The 17183-nt window shown below is 43.9% G+C and overlaps 1 protein-coding gene across 3 annotated transcripts in view; it reads left to right on the forward strand.

Moving 5' to 3' along the window:
- The window catches only part of AAR2 (AAR2 splicing factor), a 66834-nt gene that overhangs the window by 4156 nt on the left and 45495 nt on the right, over positions 1-17183 (forward strand). For 2 of the 3 annotated variants that reach the window (XM_067708028.1, XM_067708029.1), the window contains exons 3-4: positions 3526-3755; positions 15724-16056. In XM_067708028.1, the coding sequence (XP_067564129.1) occupies positions 3526-3755; positions 15724-15891 (398 nt within the window). In that variant the 3' untranslated portion in view covers positions 15892-16056. Of the gene's footprint in view, positions 1-3525; positions 3756-15723; positions 16057-17183 lie in introns of those variants that run through there. The other variant, XM_067708030.1, reaches the window with a different exon arrangement.

A 17183-nucleotide genomic window follows, 5' to 3' on the forward strand; every position in this document is an offset into this window, starting at 1 on the left:
CCTGGAGGCTGATTCAAGAGATCTGGATTGGGGCCCCAGCAATTTATCTCTCTGTCTACCTAACAGACAAGCACTGTAGGTGAACCTGATGCAGACAGTCCTGTGTTTGTGTACTGATGGTGTGGCCCAGCCTCCCTGCCACCGCGTCTTACAGATTGAGGTCCATAGAGGGAAAGGATTTGGCTGCTAAGTGGTGTAGTCGAAGTGAGACCAAAGCCTAGGGCTCCTGGTTCCCAGGCCCAGCCGTGTTCCTGGGGGCCTCCCACCTCCCCGCTCAGTTTGCTCCTGACTCTCTCAAGGCTTCATCCAGAACAGTGATTTTCTTTTTCTTTTTTTTTAAAGGTCCAAATCTTTTTCTTTAAATTTTTAAAATTTTATTTTAAAAAAATTTTGGCTGCATCAGGTCTTAGTTGTGGCACGTGGACTCTTTCATTGTGGTGTGTGGGCTTCTCTCTAGCTGTGGCACGCAGGCTGCAGAGTGTGCAGGCTCAGTAGTTGTGGTGCACGGGCTCTCCTCTAGTTGTGGGGCACGGCCTCCAGAGCACGTGGGCTAAGTAGTTGTGGCGCATGGGCTCAGTTGCCCCATGGCATGTGGGATTTTAGTTCCCCAACCAGGGATCGAACCCACGTGCCCTGCATTGGAAGGCGGATTCTTAACCACTGAACCACCAGGGAAGTCCCAGTGATTTTCTTTTAATTGTCATAGTTTTTATTGTTGTTTTTCCCCCTTATTACAAAAAAATAACATATATTCATCCTAGAAGAAAAACAAAAATAAAATTCCAAATCCCACCACCTAGAAATAACCATTGTTTTGCACTTTGTTGTACTTATTTTCCATCTTTTAGGTATATATTTATATGTATTTCTCAGTTTAATATATTTTTGTGTTTCCTTTTAGTCTTTTTTAATTCAGTTATGTGTTTTTGTATATATAATATTTTTACAAAAACAAGACTGCAGTATATTATTCTGTAATTTGCTTTAATGTAAACATTTTTCCATGTCACTGAAATGGTCACTTCTCTTTAGTGGCTACTTATGTTCCATAGTAATTGAACCAACCCCTGTTGATGGATCTTTAAGATGTCCCTATTTTCCCTATTATAAGTGGCGTCTAATGAATGTCCTTGTGTGCCCTTCTGCATACATTTCGGGGTGAAATTGTTGGATCAGAGTGTGCATGTTGCCAGGAGAAGGTCATGCATCCTTGCCAGCTGGTGAGGCTGTTGCCTATCACCTTTGACATGGCATTTGATATGGCAGTTTAGCAAAGGTCTCTTCCAACTGGATAGTTGAAAAATGACATCTTGTTTCAATTTATATTTCTCCGATTACTAGTGACAGCAAACATTTGTCACATCTTTAATAGTTGTTAATATTTTTTCTTGTATAAGTTGTCCAATATTTACATCTTTTTCTATTGGAAGATCAGTGAGAATTTTGAATATGGGGCCTTTTACATAATAGGCTTAGCTGATAAAAAGGGACATTTTATGGGGTGTATCTATTTTCATTTAATAAGTAACACTTGAAATTCTGGCTTAAAAATAAACAGAAAAAAAAAATGAACAGAAATCCTGTTTTCTACCTCTTAAACATTTCAGTTCTTCAAAGTAATCTTGTGAAAAGGTCTGTTTCAGGGATTACTGTGTCTTCATGACAGTCCTTTGAAATTATTTCTGATCTCATAATTTAATTTTAGACTGAGCCAGAAATGTATGAATTTAAACAAATGCCCTAAATTCAGAGAATAAGCTCGTATTTTCACAAACTAACAAGGTAAAGCCAACTGAAGAAGCAAATCATTAACCTCTAGAAAAGGTTAAATTTTCTAACCTATAGAAAGTTTAACTATATTTTGAAAATATTGATCAAATGTTCAAAATATCTAGACTAGGTAGCTATCCACACAAATCAAACTTTGTTCCACAAGCCTAGGAACAGAGAACTAGTTTTTCCAGGTCTCCAGAGGTGACAGATCAGACACCATGCATTTAAAGAGGTATTAGTGTTGAGTACATCTGTTCTTTTTATGGCCCACACGTAGATATACCACAGAAGCCCTCCTTAAATTTGAAGCCAGAGAGAGCGTCTCTGATCAGCAGCAGTTTATCTTGGCAACTAGAGACCCAGCTGCTTGCCCAAGGACAATGGCTTCTGGATTACCAGGTCTCTGAGACAGGGATCTGGTGGGAATGTGGGAATAATAACTAAGATTTCTTGAGTGATACTGTGTGCCAGGCATTATGCTAAATGCATTATATATACTATATTGATTCATTTAATCTTCACTACAACCCTCAAATAAGGAAATTGAAGCATAAACAGATTAAGTAACGTGCCCAAAGTCACACAGCTGCTGAGTGGTTGGAGCTGAGATTTGAACCTATGCATTTTGGCTCTAGAGCCCATGCTCTTAACCACAGGCTGCTCATAGAGATCAAATCACAGAGCCCTGTGATTAAACTAGGAAAAATAATTTGGCTGGCAGGCTAACCCTGGAACAAGTACTCATGAATTTTCTTGTTCAGGGAGGCTCTAGGACTGTTCCCACCCAGTAGAAATCTGTTTTAGGGCTTCCCTGGTGGCGTAGTGGTTAAGAATCTGCCTGCCAATGCAGGGGACATGGGTTCAAGCCCTGGTCCGGGAAAATCCCACATGCCACGGAGCAACTAAGCCCGCGAGCCACAACTACTGAAGCCACACTACTGAAGCCCATGTGCCTAGAGGTGGTGCTCTGCAACAGGAGAAGCCACCACAATGAGAAGCCCACGCACCGCAACTAGAGAAAAGCCCGCGCACAGCAACGAAGACCCAATGCAGCCCAAAATAAATGAATAAAGTAAATAAATTTTAAAAAGAAATCTGTTTTATCTTTCCATTATTCAGTTGCTAAGCATTAGATGTGTGACCTTGGGCAATTTGCTTGACCTCATCTATGAAATGAGGCAAATACCACCTTCCCTGATCACCTTGCGGAGTTGGGCTGAGGATTATGTGGTGTAATGCAGCATTTCCCTGACCCTGAAGCAGACCGTGTGCATCAGAAGCACTCGGGAAGCTTGTTAGAGCTACAGATACTGAGGCCCCATCATCTGTCCTCAACCAGGATCTCTGGTGGTGAGGCTTGGGCAGCTTTATTTTTAACAAGTTCTCTTAGTATTTCAGATGGGCAGCCAGTTTGGGGATCCACTTGGCATAATATCCATGGACACATTTGTAAACTTGTTAAATGCTAGGCAGATACTATGTGTGCCTCTTCTCTTGCACTCAGATATCACAGAAATCCAAAACCAGTTTGGTTTCTCATGGCTTGAGTTTATAGCAGTTCAGCAAACTTTTATTTGCAAACTTTTATTCAGCAGTTCAGCAGCTGCTAGGTGCAAAACCCTGTGCCGGGCTCTGGAAGAGTGACAAGGATAGAAAGCCACTTATTGCTGAGGCCCAGTGGAACTGGCGGCTTAGTAGTGTCAGCCAGTACTCCTGTCCCTCAGGATCATTTCTCCTCTCTGCACCTTTCAGGTGAACTCCAGTTTGCCTTTGTATGCTTCCTGCTGGGGAACGTGTACGAGGCATTCGAGCACTGGAAGCAGCTCCTGAACCTTCTGTGCCGGTCAGAAGAGGCCATGGTGAAGCACCACACCCTTTACGTCAACCTCATCTCCATCCTGTACCACCAGCTTGGCGAGATCCCCGCCGACTTCTTTGTGGACATTGTCTCCCAGGACAACTTCCTCACCAGCACCTTACAGGTGAGCAGGCTTTTGGCTGACACCCAAGTGGGTCAGAATTAAGGCCAGGGTGTGTGAAAGTACCCTTGGAGGCTTACCTTTTTTTTTTTGCTGTTCTTTCCTGAGCCAAGTTGTCTTCATTTCAGTTTCCTAATAGTAGGCTGTTCCCTGATTCTCTTTCTCCTACTTGATTATAAGCTCCTTAATTCCAGAGACCCTCTCTCCTTCTCTCCGCCTCGCCCCCCAAGGTGCCTAGCACTGGGGTACTTGGAATTTGAGTCAGCCCCACCCCTTGAGCAACTCGGCTCAAAACAGTTTTTATTTCTGCCTCCCTGTAGCTGTAAGTTGCTGCAAACCAGTAGGACAGAGTTTTGAAGCTAGTTATTCCCAGGGAAACATCTGCAGCTCCTTAGATCTCATTTAGGCATTAAAGTAACTTTGATTTCCTGTTCAAACAAAATGTGCCAGTTTCTTCAGAGATTCTCTGACAGAAAAAGTGAAATTTGCTTTTAACTCAGCAATTAAATTTTCATTATGAGTGATAATTAGGGAAGAAGCTTCAAACAACTTACAATCTCCATCCTGTGCTATTTCCTCCCTTTGCAAACAGATTAGCTTCCTTTATGTTCTTGGGACAGCCTCTGTCACTCACATTGTGTAACTTTCTCAAGTATAGAAGAGGCAGAAGCTGCAGGCTGTCAGTTTCCATACTTTCTGTTTCATGACTTTTTTTTCACTGTGTGTGAGACCCCCACAGGCCTGCTCCTTAAAAGGTGGCTATTCACTAACCTCTCACTCCCACCCATGGTAAGGGAAGGAATGAACAGTCATTAAATGCCTGTGGCATTTAATAGGCACCATGCTTATCTCTTTATATGGGTTCCCTCATTTAATCTCTCTGGAGCACGTGAGACAGGGAGGATTATTCCCATTTTACAAATGAGAACACTGAGACTCAAAAAGATTAAATCATTAATATAAGGTCACACAGCTGGTAGGTGGCAGAGTCAGGATTTGTACCCAGGCCTGAGTCTTGGTTTAAGGCCTATGCTTATGCCCCTACATACCGAATACAGTGTAGATCCCCCGCCCCCCACCGAAAAGAGTCTTGATTGACATTAGTGGACATACCTATCAGGGGCCTGTTTCTCAGAGATACAGAATACTTTTCTAAAACCAGCATTCTGTTGGAAGAGTCCCTGTGATCAGGCAGCTGACATAAACCTCTGAAGTTGAAGGACTTGTGTGGACCATGGGGATGAGTCAGTCAGGCTGATGGTTTGAGCCTGGTGTATTCCACTTCATGGGAGTTATAAAACTGCCCTTTTATTGGTTCTTGATATCACAGAGAAATTAAATCCCTTTAGCCTTCCTCTGCAGGGGAAATCGCCCCAGTTACTGGGTCATGGGTTGCGGAGCAGTAGGAGGCAGCAGCCTGCTAACTGGCCTCTGGCAGCGGGAATACGTGCTGCCCTTGTGATATGCCCTAGTGCTGTCGTGCAAACATAGGAGGGCCGCAGTGTGTCGTTGGCTGTCCAACCATTGTCAGCATGACCAGCAGCTGAGCTCTCATTGCTGAGGCTTTGTTGCCAGCAATGATTTACAAAGCAGAAAGGGCCCAGCTGGATTGCTCAATGTCCAGGTAGGGTGTGCAAAGCTGATGATTAGAAGAATTTTGTCTTTGGACTTTTCACCAAGAAAATTTGATGTCATTATTTGGAAAAATCCAGGACATGTGCCTTAAAAAAAATATATCAACACCTGTTTTTTGTTTTTTGTTTTTTAAAACACATTCTCTGCATTCAAAGACCTTATTCTTTTTTTGTTTTTTTTAATTAATTTATTTATTTTTGCTGTGTTGGGTCTTCGTTTCTGTGCGAGGGCTTTCTCTAGTTGTGGCAAGTGGGGGCTACTCTTCATCGTGGTGCGCTGGCCTCTCACTATCGCGGCCTCTCTTGTTGGGGAGCACAGGCTCCAGATGCGCAGGCTTAATACTTGTGGCTCACGGGCTTAGTTGCTCCGCGGCATGTGGGATCCTCCCAGACCAGGGCTCAGACCCGTGTCCCCTGCATTAGCAGGCAGATTCTCAACCACTGCGCTACCAGGGAAGCCCCCTCAACACCTGTTTTTTAAGCATCCTTTCTTTATATACAACGTTCTTCTCAGAGTGTTGAGGAATATGTATATGAGTTAGCCTGTTTCTTAGAGGTACAGAGCACTTTTCTAAAACCAGCATACTGTTGGAAGAGTCCATGTGATCAGGCAGCTGACATAAAACTCTGAAAGTTGAAGGACTTGTGCAGAAGCATCTCTTCATTGATTTAGCAGGCGTTTGCTGTGCACCTGTTGTATACAAGGCCCTGTTCTAGGATGGGAAATGTAGCTCTGGGCAAGACAGACAGAGTCCCTGACTTGGAGTTTAGATTTTGGTGGGAAAGTAAACAAATGAATTAACCAGATAACTCCAGGTAGCCCTAAGTGTTTTAGAAGGCAGTACCATTTTCCTAACCCGGGCCTTTTGGTCTCATCTAGACCAGAGTTTATCAACTTCCATGTTTACCCCCATCAGTCCATCTGTCTCCCACACTGCCACCAAAATGCACCTCTGATTCTATTTCTCTGTGGTCCTCGTTGCCTAAAAAGTTAAAAGCCCAAACCTAGGTGATAATACCCATTCTGATCGGGCTCCTAATCTGTTCTCCAGCTTTTCCTTCCTTTCCCTATTTTCCACCATCAACTCCAGCAGCAGTGGTCTCCTTGCAAGTTGCCAGACATGCCATGCTGTTCCATGCCTTCCACTTTTTTTTTTAATTGTAAAGAATATGTAACATGAGATTTACCCTCTTAATTTTTTAAGTGTACAGTACAGTACTGTTAACTGTAAGCAGAGAGGATCTCTAGAACTTTTTCATCTGGCACGACTGAAACTTTATACCCATGTTTCATGTCTTCTTAACTGAACCTGATTTTCCCTCCGCCTGTACTTGTTGATCCTACAGGATGCCCTCTAGGCATCCCTCTCTGTGGTGCCATCCCTGATATCTCCCTCCTTTCCATACTATTAGCCTACTTTGTACGTGTCACTATTATATTGCACAGGCTGTGCTTGTGAAATGTATATATTGTCTGCCTGACTTCCCCACTGAGCCATGGGCTTTTACCAGAAGCCTATTTTTTGTTCATCTGGTTATATTCAACACCTACTTGAGGCCTAGCACTGATCTCACTTTGTGTTATTGGGTGTTTTTAGTGCATAATTCCTGTGGCAGTGTGAACAGATGACCCTGCTATGACAGGTGTAAACAGTGAAGTCTGGTCAAAGGGCATTAGGAGCACCAGAGAGGGGTTGGTTGGTTCATTCAGGCTGGAGTTGAGATTTGAGGAGACAGAGAGTCAGGAATGGCGTTTTTGTGAAGGGGGGCATTTGATCATGAGCTTGAAGGATGACACAGATTTCAATGGGCAAAATGCGGAAAGGGTATTTCAAAACTTTTCTCTTTTTTGATGGCAAGTTTCACTGATGCCATCTTGGCAGTGAGATCCTGTCACCCTACACACAGGCACTCACTCCGGGTGTTTGTGAGTGAATGAATCAGCCCATAAAAGCCTTCCTTAGCCAGCCGCCTGCTCTCCCCGCAGGTCATCAAGTAAGTGGAACTGGCTTTCTTACTTCAGAGTTTAAATGGCTGCTACACCTGGAGAGGGACTGGTGTTTGAGTGTGAGCACTTAAAGACAGCCACATTAGCTTGTGTAAAATCAGCGACATAATGCCCTCTGCCAGTAGAGGCCCCTTTGAATAGATGCCACTGATTTTTACAAATCCCATGGATTAGCTTGAATAAAAATTGTTTGTTTTATAAAAATAGATACAGTTTTTTCTTTTATTTGAAGCAACTTGAGTCATCATAATTTGTTTAAAACCAGTGAAAGGATAATCTGAATTTAATAGTATGTTATAAAGTGAATTATGTACAAAATAAGAATTCTTATTACTGATTGCATAGCATTTAGGCATATAGTCATGTAACCTGGTTTTTTTTAATACTTTTAGTCGCAATAGACCACTAAATAGGCTCTCCAGCTTCATTTCTTGCCAGTATTCGAAATACGAGTGTCCACCTTTAACTCTCGAGGGAAAACACTAGCTCTGACAATGATGTCTGTAGTACCGGCATACCTTGGAGATATTGCGGGTTCGGTGCTGGGCTACCACAATAAAGTGAATATCACCAAAAGTGAGTCACATGAATTTTTTGGTTTCCCAGTGCATATAAAAGTCATGTTTACTCTATACATAGTCTATTAAGTGTGCAGTAGCATTATGTCTTAAAAGAAAATACCTTAGTGAAGCACTTTATTGCTAAAAAATGCTAACCGTCATCTGCGCCCTCAGTGAGTCGTAATCTTTTTTTTTTTAACATCTTTATTGGAGTATCATTTCCTTACAATGGTGTGTTAGTTTCTGCTTTATAACAAAGTGAATCAGCTATACATATATATATATCCCCATATCTCCTCCCTCTTGCATCTCCCTCCCACCCTCCCTATCCCACCCCTCTAGGTGGTCACAAAGCACCAAGCTGATCTCCCTGTGCTATGTGGCTGCTTCCCACTAGCTATCTATGTTACATTTGGTAGTGTATATATGTCCATGCCACTCTCTCACTTCGTCCCAGCTTACCCTTCCCCCTCCCTGTGTCCTCAAGTCCATTCTCTATGTCTGCATCTTTATTCCTTTCCTGCCCCAAGGTTCTTCAGAACCATTTTTTTTTTTTTTTTAGATTCCATATATATGTGTAGGCATACGGTATTTGCTTTTCTCTTTCTGACTTACTTCACTCTGTATGACAGACTCTGGGTCCATCCACCTCACTACAAATAACTCAATTTCGTTCCTTTTTATGGCTGAGTAGTATTCCATTGTGTATATGTGCCACATCTTCTTTATCCATTCATCTGTGGATGGACACTTAGGTTGCTTGCATGTCCTAGCTATTGTAAGTAGAGCTGCAATGAACATTGTGGTACATGACTCTTTTTGATTTATGGTTTTCTCAGGGTATATACCCAGTAGTGGGATTTAGTTTTTTAAGGAACCTCCATACTGTTCTCCACAGTGGCTGTATCAATTTACATTCCCACCAACAGTGCAAGAGGGTTCCCTTTTCTCCACACCCTCTCCAGCATTTATTGTTTGTAGATTTTTTGATGATGGCCATTCTGACTGGTGTGAGGTGATACCTCATTGTAGTTTTGATTTGCATTTCTCTAATGATTAGTGATGTTGAGCATCCTTTCATGTGTTTGTTGGCAATCTGTATATCTTCTTTGGAGAAATGTCTATTTAGGTCTTCTGCCCATTTTTGGATTGGGTTGTTTGTTTTTTTGATATTGAGCTGCATGAGCTGCTTGTAAATTTTGGAGATTAATCCTTTGTCAGTTGCTTCATTTGCGAATATTTTCTCCCATTCTGAGGGTTGTCTTTTCGTCTTGTTTATGGTTTCCTTTGCTGTGCAAAAGCTTTTAAGTTTCATTAGGTCCCATTTGTTTATTTTTGTTTTTATTTCCATTTCTCTACAAGGTGGGTCAAAAAGGATTTTGCTGTTATTTATGTCATAGAGTGTTCTGCCTATGTTTTCCTCTAAGAGTTAGATAGTGTCTGGTTTTACATTTAGGTCTTTAATCCAGTTTGAGTTTATTTTTGTGTATGGTGTTAGGGAGTGTTCTAATTTCATTCTTTTTTTTTAGAAATGGCTTTTATTTATTTATTTTTGGCTGTGTTGGGTCTTCGTTTCTGTGCGAGGGCTTTCTCTAGTTGTGGCAAGCAGGGGCCACTCTTCATCGCGGTGTGCAGACCTCTCACTATCGCGTCCTCTCTTGTTGCGGAGCACAGGCTCCAGACGTGCAGGCTCAGTAGTTGTGGCTCACAGGCTTAGTTGCTTCGCAGCATGTGGGATCTTCCCAGACCAGGGCTCGAACCTGTGTCCCCTGCATTGGCAGGCAGACTCTCAACCACTGCGCCACCAGGGAAGCCCTCTAATTTCATTCTTTTACATGTAGCTGTCCAGTTTTCCCAGCACCACTTATTGAAGAGGCTGTCTTTTCTCCATTATATATTCTTGCCTCCTTCATCAAAAATAAGGTGACCATAGGTGCTTGGGTTTATCTCTGGGCTTTCTATCCTGTTCCATTGATCTGTATTTCTGTTTTTGTGCCAGTACCATACTGTCTTGATTACTGTAGCTTTGTAGTATCCTCTGAAGTCTGGGAGCCTGGTTCCTCCAGCTCTGTTTTTCTTTCTCAAGATTGCTTTGGCTGTTCGGGGTCTTTTGTGTTTCCATACAAATTGTGAAATTTTTTGTTCTAGTTCTGTGAAAAATGCCATTGGTAGTTTGATAGGGATTGCATTGAGTCTTTAGGTAGTATAGTCTTTTTCACAATGTTGATTCTTCCAATCCAAGAACATGGTCTATCTCTCCATCTGTTTGTATCATCTTTAATTTCTTTCATCAGTGTCTTATAGTTTTCTGCATACAGGTCTTTTGTCTCCTTAGGTAGGTTTATTCCTAGGTATAGTCATAATGTTTTTGGTTTGAAATATTTTGAGAATTACCAGAATATGACACAGACACAAAGTGAGCAAATGCTGTTGGGAAAATGGTGCTGATAGACTTGCTCAATGCAGGGTTGCCACAGACCTTCTTTTTGTAAAAAATGCAATACCTGAGAAGTACAATAAAACAGCATATGCCTGTGTTTTTGTCATAACACCAGCTCTGATAAATTTCACCTGCCTACTCCTGCACCTCCTGCCATCAACTATCACTTCTGCACACTTACTGTGCATTATTTCATTTAGCCCTCACAACAATGCTAGAAGTTAAGTATATAATCCCATTTTATAGATGAGAAGACAGGAACAGGGAGGTCACATAATTTTGCCTGAGTTTGTCAGAGCTAGTGGATGGCAAGGCTGAACTTTGATTCTAAAGCCCACTGTGGTGGGCTCCCATATATGATTAGAGCCCCAGATGAAACATCCCAGATTCTTTAAACTGACCTCAGAAAACATGATTCTGCTGCTTTTCGCCTTCTTGGTAATTGTTGTGAAGTGATAGTCTTGCTTTTAACACCACTTACTTCTTCTGCAAGTGGAAATAAAATGTACTACCTCTGGCTAGTTTCATTCTAAGTTGAATAATCATGTGGGAATTGAAAAAATTAGGAAATTTCATCTTTTTGGTCTAGCCACAAAATAGGATAAGCAGTGACTCAGCTATCTACCGTGGTATTTTGAATTTCTCAAGGTGACCTGACTGAACTCAATTTATTTAACTGGGGTTTAAAAGAAAGCTTTCACATTTCTGACTAAAGTACAATTTTACAATATATAGACTTAATGGTAAAAGTATTAATACCTTTTTTTTTTAATTTGAAGAAAAATACCCAATGGGTGTGCTTTTAGTTCTAAAGTGCAGATGTTTGTGAAATGTTATTATCCTTTTTCAAAAGTATTTTTAAAATATCCAGGATTAATATTCCCATATTAAGATGATTCATTTCTCAGTGATTTTAAAAAGTTTACTTGTTTCACTTAAGTAAATAAAATAACCATATCATTACTAAATTTATATAAGAAGGCATACAATTAATCTAAAAACAAGAGAATCAAAGTAAATTGTTGTTTGGAAACCAGATACTGTCTAAACATCTCTTCTGAATTGTGAATTTTTAAAATCACAAGTTTGTAAACTATAGGGACAAAAATAGATCAATGGATGCCAGGGGCTAGGGTCAAGGGGAGGATATGGGCCTTTAAACTCATAGACTGGATACCAAAAGAAAAAGCTATAAACAGATACCTATCTTGATTACATCATATAGTGGTTGCATGGGTGTATACATTTATCAAAACGAATTGAACACTTAAAATGGATGAATTTAATTGTATGTAAATTATGCATCAGTAAAGTTGGTTTTTTAAAACGGGCAACCTAGGCTGTGACCTGGGTCCTGGAGGCCTCCAGAAGGGACAGTTCCAGAAGCACCTAGTCTCCAAGCCCCTTGGTTCCCCATAGGACACGGCTGAAAATATCAAGGATGTATTACATCTGTGTCAAGACGAAAAGAAGGTTTTGGTAGGGAAGAAGGATTTCGATTTGACTACTGGGACTGGATCTTGCTTGACATTTATCACTTGCTCAGCATTTATCACCATCCTTATCTGTACAATGGGAATAGTAATTTCCTATCCTACCTCCCAGTTTGTAGTAAAGATTAGACTGACAAGTTCTTTAAAAAGGACATAGCGCTTTTCAAATTAGAAGCCTTATTTTTCAGACTGAAGCCGTCAGTTATACCTGCCTCTAGTTGATGTTACCCCCATGGCGACGTTGGAGAGGTGGGTGGGAAGGATGAATGACGAGTATGCACCCAGCCTGTTCCAGTCTCTCACTGCTGGCCATCCCTACATCTCATTCATATCCATTCAGTGAGCATCCTGTGGGCCCCAACTCTATGCCAGGCCCTGGGCGATCTGCTGTGTGGGTCACATTGATAATTAGGAAGTGACCCCTACTCTGAAGGGGCACAGATCACTGTGATGCAAGCAGAGTGTGAGAAATGCCATAAGGGATGCTCAGGCGCAGTCCTGGGGGAACAGAGGTTGGAGCAGTTCCTTTCAGCTTGGGCTTTCATAAGAGAACTGTCACAAGGAGATGGCTTGTGAGCCGGTGGCATTCAGGGGCCTGGTAAATAAGCCACGTCCTCCCCAGGACGAGTCCCTTATTCTGTCCAGCACCATCATGTAATTATCGAGCAATCATTTGGTACAGGCACTGTGCAAAAGGGACCCAGAAATAGATTTTCGTAGAACGTATGATCTTCTTCGTTCTTTTGTTCATTAAACATCCAATGGGTCCTTTTTATATGGCAGACTCTGTGCCAGGGGAGTGGGATGCAGGTAGGAAAAGGAGTCTCTGCTTTGGGGTTGCTCCTTGTCTCTTGGGAGAGCTCAATGGTAAATGGACGGTTACTGACTGAGAGTGAGGCTATGTCCCAAGTAACCCTGGGCACCAGGGGAGCACAGAGGAGCACCTGTTCTGTCTTTGGTCTGGGAAGACATCCCAAAGGAGGTGGCATCTGAACTGAGCTTGGGTCACTAGTAGAAATTAGTAGGTGAAGGAGGAGAAAGCAGGGGTGGAGAAGCGTGTCATAAGCAGAGGGAAAAGCCTGTGTGAGTAGAGGCACAGAAGAGGCAATGGAGCATGTTTGGGCAGCTGCTCAATGTGGCAGGAGAGGAAGGGCTGTGTAGAGAGTAGTACAATTTACCATGTAAGGAGGGAGAACAGGAAGAGGCTTTTGCTAATTCAGCCAGCAGGCCCCCGCCCCCAGGACCTCTGGGGGCAGACCCATGGGTGCACAGGGCCTCCAGCACTAATGCTGTTTGAAACAAGGCTTCTCTGCTTCCCATACCAGGCCCCTCCCCAGGGTTCAGCCAGCCTCACGTTCAGTGCTCCAGAGCAAGCTCCATTAGCTGCCTATGGACAGGCCACTGGCTTCCCCACTGCCCTCTCACCAGTGAGCTCACACAGCCCCTCTAATTAGTTATTGATCTGGTATTTTGTTGTAGCTGTGCTTCCTGCTCCTGTATTTAGTCGATTCCCAAGTAATGAAACTAAATTCTGTAACCCCCCACCTTCTGCTTCTGAGCCTCCCCTCCCCGTCACTTCAGTCCCTGCTACCACCCCAACAAAGTGTCTCCAAGCAAAGACCACTGACCATGAGCCTCACTCCTGCTAACAGAAAGACAGTGGAGAGGCGGTTAGGAGGCGTGTTGTCCCTGGAAGGAGCTGCAGAGTACACCTGTTACCTTTGTCAGGTCAAGGCCCTGGAGCCCAGATTCCTTCCTTGGTGGCCTGCGGGCCAGCTGTGACACGAAGGTGATGTGGATCAGATTGCTGCTTTCACCCTCATGCTGCTGTGTCTGGGGTGGTCTTGCAGGGAGCCAACGGGTAGTCTGGGAAAAACTGCTCCTTCCTTTCTGGTAATTTTGACCCAGCCATTTAACTCCCCTCAGCCTCCATTTCCATAAAATAGGCATCCTAGTGTGTCTTCCCAGGGCCTTGTGAGGATCCATTGGACTACTCTATGAAACTTCTTTGAGAACAATAACATAGTGTGAGAAGGAGTAATGGGTTTGCTGTCATTCTTAGAGAAGCGGTTGAGATCCGGGACAATCTGGAATGGAGTTTCAGAGGTAGGGAAAATTACTCTGTTTGCCCCTGCCCATGTTTATATTAGATGAAACTGAATTTAAAAGAACATCAAAACAAGGGATTAATATCCAGAATATATAAAGAACTTCGATGACTCAACAACACAAATAAAAAAACCTGATCCAAAAAGGGCTTCCCTGGTGGCGCAGTGGTTGAGAGTCCGCCTGCCGATGCAGGGGACACGGGTTCGTGCCCCGGTCCGGAAAGATCCCACATGCCACGGAGCGGCTGGGCCCGTGAGCCATGGCCGCTGAGCCTGCGCGTCCGGAGCCTGTGCTCCGCAACGGGAGAGGCCACAACAGTGAGAGGCCTGCATACCGCAAAAAAAAAAAAAAAGGGCAAAGGACTAGAATAGACTTTTCTCCAAGGAAGATATACACATGGCCAATAAATACATGAAAAGATATTCAGCATCACTAATCCTTAGGGAAATGCAAATCAAAACCACAATGAGACACCACACCCATTTGGGTAGCTATTGTAAACAAACAAACAAAAACAAAATAACAGATACTGAAGAGATTGTAGAGAAATTGGAACCCTCGTTCATTGCTGATGGGAATGTAGAATGACACAGCCACTGTGGAAAACAGTATGGTGGTTCCTCAAAACATTAAACAGAATTACCTTATGATCCAGAAACTCCACTTCTGGGTATATACCCCAAAGAATTGAAAGCAATGAGTCTGTAAGAGATATTTTTATATCCGTGTTCATAGCAGCATTATTTATAATAGCCAAAAGGTAGAAACAACCCAAATGGCCATTGACAGATGAGTGGGGAAAAAACGTGGTATCTACATACAGTGGCATATCATTCAGCCTTAGAAAGGAAGGAAATTCTGGCACTCCCTACATGAGTGAACCTTGAGGACATTATGTTAAGTGAAATAAGTCAGGCACAAAAGGACAAATATTGTATGATTTCACTTATATGAGGTACCTAGAGTAGTCAGATTCATAGAGAGAAAGTAGAATGGTGGTTACCAGGGGCTGGAAGCAGGGAATGGGGAGTTAATGGGTGTCGTTTCAGTTGGGCAAGATGAAAAAGTTCTGGAGATGGTTGGTGGTGATGGTTGTGTAATAATGTAAATATACTTAATGCCACTGGGCTATACTCTTAACATGCTGAATATTATGTGTATTTAGTACAGTCGTTTAAATTATAATTTTTTTAATGTTTAAAATGGTAGATTTTGTGTTATGTATATATTACCACAATTTAAAAAAAACAAAGCTTTTAAGGGGAATAGAAACCTCAGATTGGCAGCCTGGGGCCCATTTAGATTAGAGCAGCAATTCACCCTCACTGGGTTAGGGCCTGGGATTTTATGGGATCCAGGGGCTTATAAGCACCCCCATGCCTTTCTTAGTACCAGCTGGTGTAGCTACTGCCTCTTTTTCTAAGTTACTGTCCAGGTGCCCAGTAGATCTCCCCGGAGAGCAGGGCCAGGGTGATGGCCCCGCTGGACTTACTCTCAGTGGGGCATCTCTGCCCAAGATAGTAATTTTCCATTCTGGTCCTGCCCGAGCTTCTCAGCTGGGCTTGGACCTTCTTTCTTGGTTTGGGGGGAGCACAGTAGGTGTCCTGGGCCTGTGCCAGCAGCGGCTGATCCACCCACCCTGGAGAGCTGAACACCACGAGGAAATTTCCACAGCTTTCTCAGCCCCTCTGTGTTCTCAGGAGTGACTTATCCTCTGTTCTCTGTAGGTTTTCTTTTCATCCGCCTGCAGCGTTGCCGTGGATGCCACCCTGAGGCAGAAAGCTGAAAAGTTCCAAGCTCACCTAACCAAGAAGTTTCAGTGGGACTTTGAGGCGGAGCCTGAGGACTGCGCCCCGGTGGTGGTGGTTCTTCCCGAGGGCGTGGGGACTGGCTAAGTGGAAAAGCTCTCAGCCAGAGGAGGCCCCTTCCCCACGGCTGCGGTCCTGGCTCCTCCATTCACCTGTCCTACTGGGACTTACTGGGGCAGCAGCCCTGCCAGGTTCTACAAAGATGGAGCCAGAATTCCCTCCTTCACCAATAAATAAGTTCCTTCAGTGCCAGCGAGGCTGTACCCCATCTAGAAGGCGCATTTGTGGGTTCGCCGTCAGCCTGGCCTCGGTGCTATAACCTAACTGAATTCCAGATGAGCTCTTGGGAGAGACCTGCCTCAGCAGCAGCCTGCTTCCTCCCAGAAGAGAAGAAGTTGAGCCAAAAGCCCAGGAGAACCGATTGTTTATTCCGTAGAACGGTTAGAAACCCTGGAGTGCCCAGGAGTCTGAGATGTCAGTTGGTGACTTTTTAAAAGTTAATCAGAGGGTAATAGGGAGATGAGCCAGGATTTCTGCCTGCCCCTTGTTGGATGGGAATACGTCACAGAAAACATGGGTGTGTGACCACCCTGGAGCCCCAGGTTGGGGAGGGCATAACAGAAGACAGTTGGGTTGAATCTGACGAGTGGTCAGCTTTTGCTTTAAGTCCCTTTCTCCTGTCCAGAGGTCCCAGTGGATAATCTTTCAAGATCATTGCAGCCCCTGACCTCAGAGGCGTTGCTAGTGCCACACCCCTCCCATCTGCTCCGTTCTGAGGCCTCAGACCCAGAAGTGGGCCTTGGTGACCCTTTGTATGGCCCCATTCCTCACCAGAGCCAGCACGAGTGTTTCTGATGACCTGGAGATTCAACGACAAAGAGAAAGGTTCTTGCTTTATACAGGCTTCTTTGGCCCTGTTGAAGTTCTGTGCCCTTATTCAGAGCTCCAGAGATGACCTGGTCAGCCTGGGTCCGCCCCCCCATCCTGCTGTGGGGCTGTCAGCCACAGGAGTGATGGTGCTCCGGTTTCCTGGGAGTCCTGAGGGCCCGCGCATCATACACACAGGCCCTGCCACCCTGACCTCACACTGTTGTACTGTGATCAGAGTCCCTGTGCTGCTCTCTCCCAAGGCTGCGGCTCACACTAGGTTTCTGAATAAGAATCCCCTCCGGTTAAGACTTTCGGTTCCACTTGTCTCCTTGGAATTGTTTTTCCAAGAGCATAACGTACATTAAAGTCTTGGAGTTGAGACTAAATCCCCTTGTGTGAGTCTCATAGTTCATCTGCCCAGTTCCCACCGCAGCCAGGCACTGTCCTTAGATGCACATGTCCTCCCTACCGGGCACCAGGAGACCCTGCCCAACCTCTGCAGGCTCTGG

Source organism: Pseudorca crassidens, chromosome 15 (assembly GCF_039906515.1).
Source record: "Pseudorca crassidens isolate mPseCra1 chromosome 15, mPseCra1.hap1, whole genome shotgun sequence".
Taxonomy (NCBI): domain Eukaryota; kingdom Metazoa; phylum Chordata; class Mammalia; order Artiodactyla; family Delphinidae; genus Pseudorca; species Pseudorca crassidens.